Source organism: Mixophyes fleayi, chromosome 5 (genome assembly GCF_038048845.1).
Source record: "Mixophyes fleayi isolate aMixFle1 chromosome 5, aMixFle1.hap1, whole genome shotgun sequence".
NCBI classification, from domain to species: Eukaryota; Metazoa; Chordata; class Amphibia; order Anura; family Limnodynastidae; genus Mixophyes; species Mixophyes fleayi.
Window position 1 is genome coordinate 36,358,220 of NC_134406.1, and position 12,685 is coordinate 36,370,904.

Consider the following 12,685-nt stretch of genomic DNA (forward strand, 5'->3'; position numbering starts at 1 on the left):
AAATTGGATGGGTTTTTTTTGACCCCCTTACTGTGTGATCATCTGCGGCTCTTCCTTGAAATAATTTCTTACAGGAACTCCTTTCCAAATATATACTTGATGACTTTTACACTCCTGATGTAAAGATGACGTCAATAAATTTGCCTGTACTTGTTTTACAGATGGTACAGATGGAAATGAAATCCTGGGGCCTGAAGCTGAAGTGGACGATATTGGATGCGCAGGTACTTTCTTTTTTATTTATTTCTGTTGACTTAACAACATGTTTGCATGGGCTGTGTTTTATAGGAATTGGTGCTGAGGCTTTATTCTGTAAGAAACACAGATGCTTATAGCTTATGAACTTATACATGTAAATTAGATGCAGTTAAGGGGCTATGCATCCATATTCAGTATTCCTTTAATCCATTAAGTCCAACAACTGAAGTGTAAAAAACAATTCACAATACGGACCTATAGATTTAAACAAAGTGCTGTTCCAACAGATGAATGATTACTAATATTGACAAACACAAACAAAATATAACCAGAAATGAGTGAGCTCAGATCTACTTAACTTATCTACAATAGGTCACATCAACACCCAACAAACATGAAAAAATGTCTAAGCACAAATTTTATTTTTGTTATAAAACTTTAAAAACTAGTATTCACATAATAGCTCATAAAAATGGATCATGAATCTCAAGTACCAGAAATATACAAACATACTGTATTTATTCATGAACTAGTAGATTATATAAATAGTTATCAGGCAATAATAGGTATATAAGGAACCACTATTGATACCACCTATCTAGTGGCCTTTGTAGCTGAAACAATAGTGAAAGAAGCACCAATATTTTTGTTCCCATCAACCTGGAAGAGGATTGTAGTAAAAGAGTGTGATTCAATCCTGAAAATGGAAGTATGAGGACAAAGGATCCCAGACTTTGTTGAAGGATTTGGTGATTTTATAAGTATTCCATTCTGGTAATGGATGAAGCTTGGGATGGCTTCCAGTCCGCACCAAGGATTTGTCTGAAAAATTGTTCTGTGATTGGTGGCTGTCAGGACACCAAGTGGAAAGAGGAAGTATCTGGGGGGAGAGGGGGATATTAAGGTAGAGGAGTATGTATGAGAGATGCAGCTAGTTTAGGCCACTATCTCCAGATGTGGATGAATGAGCCTTCTGTTGGGCAACCTGACCTGACGTGTCAGGGAAGATTTTGTTCAATATGGTAGGAGCCAAGTACCAACAATAAAGGGGTTTGTATGTATTCTCTTTTATCCTAACACAGATAGAGATGTTTGTCTCTTATTTCCTCCCAATCCTCACTGTCCAGGGTCTCCCCTAGAGCCCCCTCCCAGGCTCTGTGGGTTAGAGTTCCCCATACAGCAGAGATATCAGACCTTTAGTCAATGAGTGCTGGAGGGAGGGAGACAGTCTAGCACTCAAGTGAATCTTAACCGAGGAATGGAAGTTTCTTTGCTGTAGGAACTGAAAAAATATTTGTTTGGTATGTTAAATTTATTTTTGTTTTTCGTCAAATGAGGGGAAAGAGTAATCTTTCGTTATGTCATTCACATACCTAATACCACTTACTTTCCATGTCTCAAAGGAAGATGGGTTGCAGGGTTGTCAAAAAGTAGGACTATGAGTCAGGGAGGTGGTGCTAAATAAGTTGCTTGCTCTATCCCGCAACGTCCCCCAGTGTGTGGGAGAACTCTCATTTTAGTGTATAAATTACAGATTGTAGGTAGAGATGGAATTAATGTGTACAATAGAATTATTTCTCCTACCCATAGTAGATTTAATACAAGTAATAACCTTTACAATTACATTATTAATTATAATTATTTTTTACCTTATGAAACGAGTCACCGCTAATCACTTTACTGAATGGAAAAGGGTAAATTCACTGATAGTAACTGAATTGCTTTACCCAGCTACAGCTGCACAAACCATCCTGTGTATGAACAAGTACGGACCAGTGTTTGCTTTACAGCCAGCAGCTGGTTTGTGAGCAGGCATATGTGCCCGCTGTTCCCGTTTCACTTCCATTGTCACTTATAGACATGCCTATTTGTGCTGCCCTCATGCCATGTGTTCTAAATTCATTCACTAGGACAAATGTTTTAATGATCGATATTAATAAAATAGTCTAAAGAGTCTTATACTAAAATGCAAGTTGCCTTAAAAGGAATACTAGTAGAATTTATAACCGTACTTGTAAACCCTAGGTAGGGCAGACGGGATAGCGGATAAGGACTCCGTGTTATGCTACCCTTTGAAACTAATTGTTGCATGTTACAATTTTTACTGTAGCAGCAGTGTCACATGACACGTGGAGGTGGTACAGTAGGCTGCATTCCTCCATGACTCCCTGCGGCTCCAATCCTCAGGAATCCAGGAAGAAACTGCTGTTTCCTGTCCTTCTGCTTTCCTACCTTAGTAGGCAGATGGACATTGGTTCCTGAAATAGTTAACTGTTTCCATTGTGTTAGCGGTTTAAATAATAAGTAAAACTCCCAACCATGACCCATACACAAATAAAATGTGAGTGTTATGGCAAAGCCACAACTACCATAGTAGCTGGAGGTGCAGCTATTACAGCTCCCACAAGTGGGGACGTCTCCCTCTCTACAAAGCCCTATGTGTATTTTTCATCCTTGGGCTGTACATGGGGGCCCTTACAAAATGTGGCTATTGAGCCCACAAATGTCTAGTTTCACCTCTGTGATAAGTAATAGACCTATTTATGATTTCCAATCGTAGTTTCAGGGCCTTTTCATAATGTGACCACTGGGGGCAGTGTTCTTTTGGCATGAGCGCAATATTTTAGCCACAAACTCCACAACATTCTTGAATAATATCACATATTATACTCTTCCCTCTCAACAATCCCAGACTTCTCAAGATAATCCAGATTGATGTGGTTTAAAAAAAAAGAAAAAGCTCTCAATTGCCTAAAATATCCCAATGTTGTACTTTCAGTAGATATGTTCAGGTTGAATTTAAACTATAAAGTACTAAAGTACAAGTATTGGGGTTGAGAGCACCAAGTGTTCACAATTTAACCCTTCATATTTATTGTTTTGGGGTTAGCTAATTACAGGGCCGTAACTAGGGCTGTGCGACAGGGGCGACCGCCCAGGGCGCAAAGCTGAAGGGGGGCGCAATTTAGGAATATTTTAGGTTAAATTGGTTAAGATTGAGGGCTAGGGGGGCGGCATTTGTCTTTCTCGCCCAGGGCACTAGAATTCTAAGTTACAGCTCTGGCTAATTATATTTAAAGTTTGTTTTTGTTTGTCTTTTTCTGTTAAAAGCAATCTTTATATTCAGATTGCAAATACTTGCTCCTGCTCGCTATGTTTTGACTTCCATTAAAGTTCATTTGATCCCTGGAGGTAAATGTATCAAGCTGTGAGTTTCCGGCGGGTTTGAAAGGTGGAGATGTTGCCTATAGCAGCCAATCAGAATCTAGCTATCATTTATTACGTACATTCTACAAAATGACAGCTAGAATCTGATTGGTTTTCAAACCCGATAATAACTCGCAGCTTGATACATTTACCCCCTGACTTCTTTCCATGTACTTGACATTATGAGAAGAAAGGGCCATGACTAAAATGTGATGCCTTCAAGTATTGCTGTCCGGCCCGACCGTTCCAGCTTATTGGATTTATCAGCTATAATTTCTGTCATAAATTCAGTACTGTTCTTCATAGGGCTGGCAGAACTAGTATATTATATCTATATTATATGGACATGGAAGAAGTAGCAGAAAACAGCATGAACTGACACATCTGGGGTACTAGATAAAAGAATCAGATCAAATTAGATTTTAGTAAACATTAGGTAAAGGATATGCTGGGGCATAATTAATTAAGAGCTGGGCAGCCACACATTTCCCCAGGCTACCTTTAGTGAACCTGTCAACCCTACAGAAATCTAAACTAATGTATTTAAAACAAGAAATAATAATTTATCTCGTACTTGCCCACTTTTATCTCGTACTTGCCCACTTGTCACGTGATCCCTTTGGGGATCACGTGACAAGTGAATGAGGGGATGTAGTCCCATTCCCTGCAATTAAATGTTGAAATTCTTGGCGTTACATAGCAGGAAGCGGGCCTTGATGACACTATCATTAGGACCCGCCCCCACAACAACCTACTTTCCTGGAGTGCTCCCTGGAATTCGGGAGTCTCCTCCAAATTTCAGGGGAGTAGCCAAGAATGGGTTATCTTTATGACTATTTTTAAAAGGAAAAACACAGAAAGCTGTGATTACATTTCATTCATCTTCAACACAGCAATTCTGGGATCTCTAATTGAAATGTTTTCACAAATAATCTTTTGATTGAACAATTTTTACACACACAGAACGACCTAAATCTAACCAATTGGTGTATTGAGCAGGCACAAGGATGACATCGCTTGTTTGCCATCACACTGCAACACACTTGTTTTGATACTTCTGATCAATCTATCTCTATGAATGCCTTTCTATTGAGATCCTTCCTTCCTGTGCCATACGTACATAACGATATTTATAAGATATCATAAAATATCATTGCATTGTGAGAAAAACATTTTTGTGTGTGGGCACCTGTTAGAGTGGTAAGGACCATCTATCTATCTTTTACACTACTAGGCTGCTGCTGAATTTACCTTTCTTCTCCTTTATGTAATGCAGACACTGGAATTGAGCTGGGTACACCCGTATGCAATCTTCTGATGCAATTTCTGTAATGATTTTAACAACGACTGAAAGTCCCGATGAGTATGCCGATTCATGTGTACACTCCTACATGATTTACCGTCAGATCTGAGATCTGCATTGCTCACAACCATCTGCTGAATAGATCCGTACACACTCTACAGTTACACAGAGGAACCAATGGCAGAAGTGCTGGACAGACAGTTGTGAGTGCATACACACTTCCAAATTTGCCCAACATCGTTCCGTCTTTTCTCGTGATTTTGTGGAAGTTTATACAGTCAAATCAAATGACACAATGGGCTAGATTTACTATGCTGCGGGTTTGAAAAAGTGGGGATGTTGCCTATAGCAACCAATCAGATTCTATCTGTCATTTATTTAGTACCTTCTACAAAATGACAGCTAGAATCTGATTGGTTGCTATAGGCAACATCCCCGCTTTTTCAAACTCGCAGCTTAGTAAATCTAGCCCAATGTCTTTTGGTACGATGAAACAAAATCATGGGAGCGTACACACACTGGCAAAATCGGACCAAACAGTCGTTTATCGTGTGATCTGCACAATAAGCACATTAATTGTATAGGTTTGTTCCCGGCTTTAGACAAAACGTGGCAGCAGGAAAGGGAGGCACCAGGTTAAAAAAAGCAAATATACAAAAAGTGAGCGTTTCTGGAACAAACTACAAGAGCAGTTTACCATAGGTCATGCTTATATTTTATATACTATGGGGGTCACAAAATGTTGATTAATGGTGATAAGTACACTGTAAGTTATATAAATGTAAAAATGAATTTATGATAACATCTATTTATTTAAACACAGAAAACTGTGTTAATACCATGGTCTTTCCCCAATAGTCGCCATGTACTTAATGTTTTATTCAAATGCAGTGAATCTGTAATAATAATTTGTCTCCACTAAATCTAAATAATATATCAGGAATTCTGTGAATATTGGCATTTTTAATGAAAGACCTTTAACTTGTGAGTTATAGAAATCTACTACTGATAATCAGAAATATATATATATATATATACAAGTTTCAGGACCTTGTTGTATATAAGATAATGATATAAAGTTTGTGGAGAAGGTTTTTTGTTATGTCTAGCAAATCTGTCCTTTGAAGGACACAGGCAGTGGATCTCTTACAGGCTGAAATGTCTGATAAAAGAGAATGATAACCTGTACTCATCTGCACAGCAAATGTAAACACAATCTCAGACATCTCAAGGTCGGTGAAGGCATGGGAACGTTTACATATGTATTTGTAGCTCCTAATTCATACAATTTGCGTTTAAGCTTTTAAAGTTCTTTAACATCTAAGACCTGAACGGATGCAAACATTTTCTTTGACAGTATGATATCCCCTGTAGCAATTTTTCTGAATCAAAAAATTCAAATTGAGGCAAGTAATCTCCATTCTGTTTCTAGGGCAAGACGAAGAATGCGATTCAGATGTAGAAAACGAACAAAACCATGATCCAAATGTGGAAGAGTTCCTCCAGCAAGGGGATACCGCTGTCATTTACCCGGAAGCTCCCGAGGATGACCAGAGGCAAGGCACCCCAGAGGCTACTGGCCAAGATGAAAATGGTAATTATACGGCACGGATAATGTTCCATTGTTTCTGAGAAAGAACTTGAACGGTGCTTAAAAACAGCTTGAGGCATTTGGTCTCTTATCATAAACATCTGATACGTTCTTTTAGACTTTTAAATGCTCAGTTGGCAGCTGTGCTAGATAGTACTGTACACGGTATACTAAGCCTTCACAGCTGGCCCTGGCTTGGTTAGAATTTTGTGTAGTACACAAAGTGTGTTCACTTATAGGGGCACATTTAACAATATTCACATAAAGTGAAAAGTAGTTTTCAATCCTTATCGCAATGATAAGGATTGAACTACTTCTCACATTTATGTACAGCCCTGCACAGAAACAGCAGTTCCGAAAAACTGCTGTTTCAGTGATAAAAAAAATCATACTTACCCCCCTCTTCGGAAGCGCTGTCTTCGGGTCTTCTCTTCACTCTTCAATTGCGCATGTCCAGTTCCAAGAACTGGACATGCGCACACAGATCCCCTCTCTGTCAGAGAGAGAGCGCTGAGTGACAGGGAGGGATCATGTGATCCCTCCACACATGCGCTGTCCAGCTCTGCTCTCCGGAGCAGAGCTGACAGCATTAGATTTCCTCAATTCGGATGATGTACGCCTGTTTTTTCGGGACTTGCTAGATTGCGGCCAGGAGCAGTCACCATTCTGTTGAATGGTGACTGCTCCCAAAAACGAAGAGGAATGCAAAGCAGCAGATATCCATGATATCTGCTGCGATGCCCCCTTAATAAATTTGCGGAGGACACTGTGGGACCTTAATGACCCGTTAAAAGCACTATCGTGCTTTATTAAACATGCCCCATAGATAGGTGCAGTAAATGATAACATCCCTCATTGCTTACATCTATAGAGTGCATAGCGTTAGTCTGGAGAGAGGAACTTGTAAACCAAAACTAGTTATCCATGTATGCTTTTGTAACGTTTGCTGCTGCATGCATTATTGGTCAACCACTGAACGACATTTTGTAGAAAAGTTATTGTCAGTATCGGGAAAGCCAAGCATGTACTACTGTAAGAAGTGATTCTGTGATATCACACTTTCTAAATGAGATTGTAGGCTGCAGTCTCCTACATCTTACCTCCCACTAGGTGAAGCCCTTTCAAAGCTGCACACACCAGCGGCATATATGTGCGGCATTAAAGGAATGTTTTTTAAGGGGAGGGGCTAGTGGTGGACAAGTGCTTCCGAAGAGTGTACAATTCTAAAGCGCTACGGAATTTGCCAGCGCTATATAAATAACATACATCTTTCTGGCTCGTACCTTTCCCCTAAAACACCCCTCTGATGCCACGTATCTGACGCTGGTAGGCCTGGCATTGAAGGCACACCCGTTAATGGGGCATACCTCCACACTGTCCTGGAACAGGGACAAAAGTAATCATGAATCAGGACTTTTGGGAGCACTACAAACTCACATCATGCAGTCCATTAATATATTTTAAAGGTATTCAGGCTGCATAATACCCTTTAATTGCATGATCACTCAGCAAAAATGAAAGTAAATAAAAATAAATAACATGAATTATGATAGAATCTGGTAGCTTGAGTCTGCCACAAGACACAATTTCCAATACCAGCTGGAAGCAAAGAATACATTGTAATAAAAGTACAGTGAATTATGATCATTGTGTGAGGAGAAAGTGATTGCTTTATGGATGAGTTATAACACCCAACCTCTGTTTTCATCTCTCAGCCCACCAGCTATTCTACAGGTCAGGTTAATAATATAAAAAAATGAATTCTAAAGATGTGAGTTTTGGAGATTCTGCACACGGAATAATGTCTTAGTTTTTCGGCCTCTTGTATATTCAGTCTTATAACTAGTGGTTGGTATTTTAAAAAAATGCAGCACAATCAAAAAAGACCTCACTGCCTATTTATGTGAGAGACTATAGACAAACAACACGCATGATAGCCACAAACCCTGGCTGGGCCTTATACTGCGTTATACTCACTCCAAGGCCGCTTCCTTCCGTCAGTTCTTCTGCGTCACAAGTTTTTGTAAAGCAAAAGAAATGTTATACAGGGAAGAGACCATTATGAGTGACCATAGATCAGTAAGTGGCACTTGGATACAGCATGCACTGTTTTGCAATGCTCTCACACTTACGGAGGGAGTATAAAGAACTCCATTGTTTGTATTTTTTTTTACAAGTCAGTGTTGGGTGCAGTATCGTAAGTATACCTGGTCCTCTCTGGCGGCCCCCCGGACATCCTGCACGCTCCCACAGATAGTATTCCGTTTGTGGAGCAGACATCTATAAACTCTACTCCCTCCTGCCAGCCTGGTCTTTCTTTACTAGGTGAAGGTCTTGTTGCTACAATAAATTGTACTAATGGTAGAAATTGTATTTTGCAGTGATGAAGTTCGTCATCAATAATACATGTTTCATATATAACTGTTTGCCAGTAATCTGCAGCCCTAGTATTGCTGCCTGAGGATTATAGGAGTCTCAGTTGAACAACAGTGTAGTGCACAGTGCCCACTCATGTTGGTGTTTAATGGCATAATCTTATCTACAGGAACTCCAGATGCATTTTCCCAGCTCCTCACTTGCCCGTACTGTGATAGGGGATATAAGCGCTACACGTCATTGAAGGAACACATTAAGTATCGGCACGAGAAGAATGAAGACAACTTTAGTTGTTCTATGTGCAGCTATACTTTTGCGTATAGAACCCAACTTGACCGTCATATGACATCACACAAGTCAGGAAAAGATCAGGTAATGAAGATTTTTTTGGGCACAGAGCTAAATTTAAATATAATTTTTTGTCTTTGGACAGCTTATGAATACCTACATTAATTGTAGTGAATAAATGCTTAATTTAGTTAAAATCTTTATGAATTATTTTACCGTTCTATGCATGCTCTGACAAAATAATCAGAACATAGCTGCTCACGTTGTATCACTTGTGGTTTAGCTGCCTTGTGCTGGAGAATTGTTCATCTGTAGTGTATGGATTATTGCTAAAAAATATATATTTTAATTTGGAAGTGAAGAAGCGACCTGTGTTTGCTAGAGCTGGAGGTAATACGGATTGTCACTGGTGCTAATAATGTCAGGAATATTGTAATCTTCTCTGTGATGTGCTGAATGCATGCAATCCTTTCTTATATCATTCTTTACAGTGTATAAGTGTTATACCTACTGAGCAGCTTTTTGCTTTGTTGTGCCAACTATTTTCCAAGCCTCAATATTTGATGGTTATCTACATACTTTATAAAACTTTATGTAAATAGACCTATGCATGCATCATCAGCAATATCCCCTGAAGTTCTGTCTCTCCTGGTGTCGGGGGCACTCGCATCCCGATTTGACACACACATGTGCCTCTGCTGTCCTATACTATAGAGGTGATGTCCACTTTCAAGAAAAAAAGATGATTCCTGGAGACTTTATTTGCCTTAACACTATGGCCCTCAATCTACATGTCAGAGGTCTGCATAAGTAGCTTCCAGTAATCTCAGAACTCTGATTGAATACAAAGACATTCAATATTCTCTAACCTTGCTTTATGGGGAGCCTACAATCTCATCAACATTGATGAATACAAGTGGAAGACAACAAAATGGATGGCCACTATGAATGCCTCTTCATGCATTTCCGGCTAAGTAATGCCACTCAGCATTTCACTAGATTCTTCTATAATCATTGCTGCCATTATGGCCATCGCATAGAAAGGGGGACATTCTTGTGTTAGCCCTCCAGAAGCAGCCTCTGTCTGTTTCTTAAATAAGCTTTCTCTTTTACCTCTGGTGCTGACACATCCCGATGCTACCCTAACTTAAGATGAACTCTATCAGAGTAGAGGATGTTGTCTTTCACTGCAATTAACTAGGTTGACATCATCCTTGTTGTTTCAACTCTAAGGGCTAGATTTACTAAGCTGCGGGTTTGAAAAAGTGGAGATGTTGCCTATAGCAACCAATCAGATTCTAGCTATCATTTATTTAGTGCTTTCTACAAAATGATAGCTAGAATCTGATTGGTTGCCAAAGGCAACTTCCCCACTTTTTCAAACCCGCAGCTTAGTAAATCTAGCCCTAAGAAAGTTTCCTCTGCTGAGAAGAACTTCTCTATCGGTGACATATAACTTTTAGCTATTAAACTAGCCTTAGAGGAATGTATCGTCAGACTGCACAGAGATTACATCCTCCACAAACCAAATGGATTATTTTCTTTTCTTGGCTTGATTGCATTCTCACTTACCCAGTTACCAAAATGCTAGAGCCAATGCTCTTTTCCAATACTTTGATCCTCTGACTGTAAAGTTCTACAGGAGCCTCTCATTATAGAACCTTAATTGTGGCATCCACCACTGCTTCAAGAATTCTCCTGAATGGACATTGTTGCTAAGAATCTTTATCACCAACGTCTTACCTTGGCTCACAACAATAGGTTTCAGGCCATATGGACATTAAAAAAACACTGGAACTCCTCATTGAAACTTATTGTTGGGTCCCATTTAATGAATGATGTAACCAATTTCATCTCAGACTGTTCCATTTCTGCCCAAAATAAAATTTCTAAAGAAACACCTCATGGTCCTGTTCTTCCTCTTCCCGATAAAGAAAAATAGTGGACTGATATCTCGATGGACTTAATCACCAATCTTCCAACCTCTGCAAATTTCACAGTCATCTGAGTTATGGTGGATCGTTTTCATAAAAATGTCTCAAGGGATTACCAACTGCATCTCTGCTTGCCAAATTCTATATTAAATAAATCTTCGCTCTACATGGTCTACCATATTGTATCTGACCTGGAAGTGCAATTCACTTACAAAGTATGGAGGGCCTTCTGCAAGCAACTGAATAATACATTTGATTTTCCTTCTGTGTATTATCTCCAGTCTAATGGACAGACGGAGAGGGGCACTTGGGTCATCAAGCACTGCATTCCCATTGTTTATGGTACCCGTGCTAAGCCCGTACTGCCAGTCTTCATTGTCTCTGGTTCCTGCCATTGATACTACCATCTCTGATCTCCAGGACCATCACAATGTTCTTCTATCATAAAACTGATAAACCAATGACCTACGCTTCTTCTACATCCTGGAGATAAAATGTAAAATCATAGGACTCAAAGTACCTTCTCTTATACTTGTCTTTAGATTTATTGGACCATATAAGATTTTAGAATGTACAACTTTCTTCATCCTTGTTGAATTTACCCTCTAGTCTACATAGTCCATGCCCCTCTACTGAAGCCTATGATAATACATCATTTTCCTATGGGAAATCTTCCCCACACTTCTCATCGACTCTTTAACAAGAGTTTTAAGTGTAACAAATTTCATACAATTTCCAGAGGAATGTAAGTATTTATTTGGTTGACAGGAAGTGTTATGGTTTAGAAGAGAGACCCTGGATTAAGTTCGCTGATGTACCTGCTCTTCTTTTTGTCAAGGACAGCCATAAAAGATATTTATTGAAGCTGGGTAGATGAGTGTAAGCGATGGTGATAATATCACATAACATATTTCCCGAAAGCTCTGTGACTCTCTGCGTGCTATCCTGCATAGGTACGCACCCGTAACTCTGCATTCTATTAATCAATGTACTTGGCTTGCCTGGTTTATAAGTGCCAGAGTAACAATTTTTCATTACTACATGTACTTTAGTCGGTGTTGCTTGTCTGATGTCCTGTTACTCACTGGACTGTTTCCTGGCCATCCCTTTATGCCTGTGACCCTGGCTCATTTATGGACTCTGGCCCAGTGCTGCCCATGCTGGCATTCGGACGTGGTTTTGTTGAACCAAGGGGCAGAGACCTGTAGGGGTTTCTCTGCACAGTCTACAACCTACTTACAGGGGTCCCTGGTGAAGAGCAGATATCCAGTAGACTTCATGACTCAGGTAAGTCACTGGCATAGCAAGTCCACATCCATAGACTTTGACAGCAGCTGCAGCCAGTGACATCACCCTCAGTCTGTAACACATTGGTGCAGATTCAATTCCCTGCGTTTTTCTTTAGAACAACACAGGCCGTGCATTATTACCGTTACTGCGGTAACAGTGCGCATTATTACCGTTACTGCGGTAACAGTGCGCATTATTACCGTTACTGCGGTAACAGTGCGCATTATTACCGTTACTGCGGTAACAGTGCGCATTATTACCGTTACTGCGGTAACAGTGCGCATTATTACCGTTACTGCGGTAACAGTGCGCATTATTACCGTTACTGCTGTAACAGTGCGCATTATTACCGTTACTGCGGTAACAGTGCGCATTATTACCGTTACTGCGGTAACAGTGCGCATTATTACCGTCACTGTGGTAACAGTGCGCATTATTACCGTTACTGTGGTAACAGTGTGCATTATTACCGTAACTGCGGTTACTGTGCATTATTAT

At 39.9% G+C, this 12,685-nt stretch overlaps 1 protein-coding gene across 2 annotated transcripts in view; it reads left to right on the forward strand.

Moving 5' to 3' along the window:
* The window catches only part of ZEB1 (zinc finger E-box binding homeobox 1), a 111,136-nt gene that overhangs the window by 74,205 nt on the left and 24,246 nt on the right, over positions 1–12,685 (forward strand). For both annotated transcript variants that reach the window (XM_075212029.1, XM_075212030.1), the window contains exons 3-5: positions 162–224; positions 6,141–6,302; positions 8,845–9,047. In XM_075212029.1, coding sequence (XP_075068130.1) covers positions 162–224; positions 6,141–6,302; positions 8,845–9,047 — 428 coding nt within the window. The remainder of the gene's footprint in view (positions 1–161; positions 225–6,140; positions 6,303–8,844; positions 9,048–12,685) is intronic.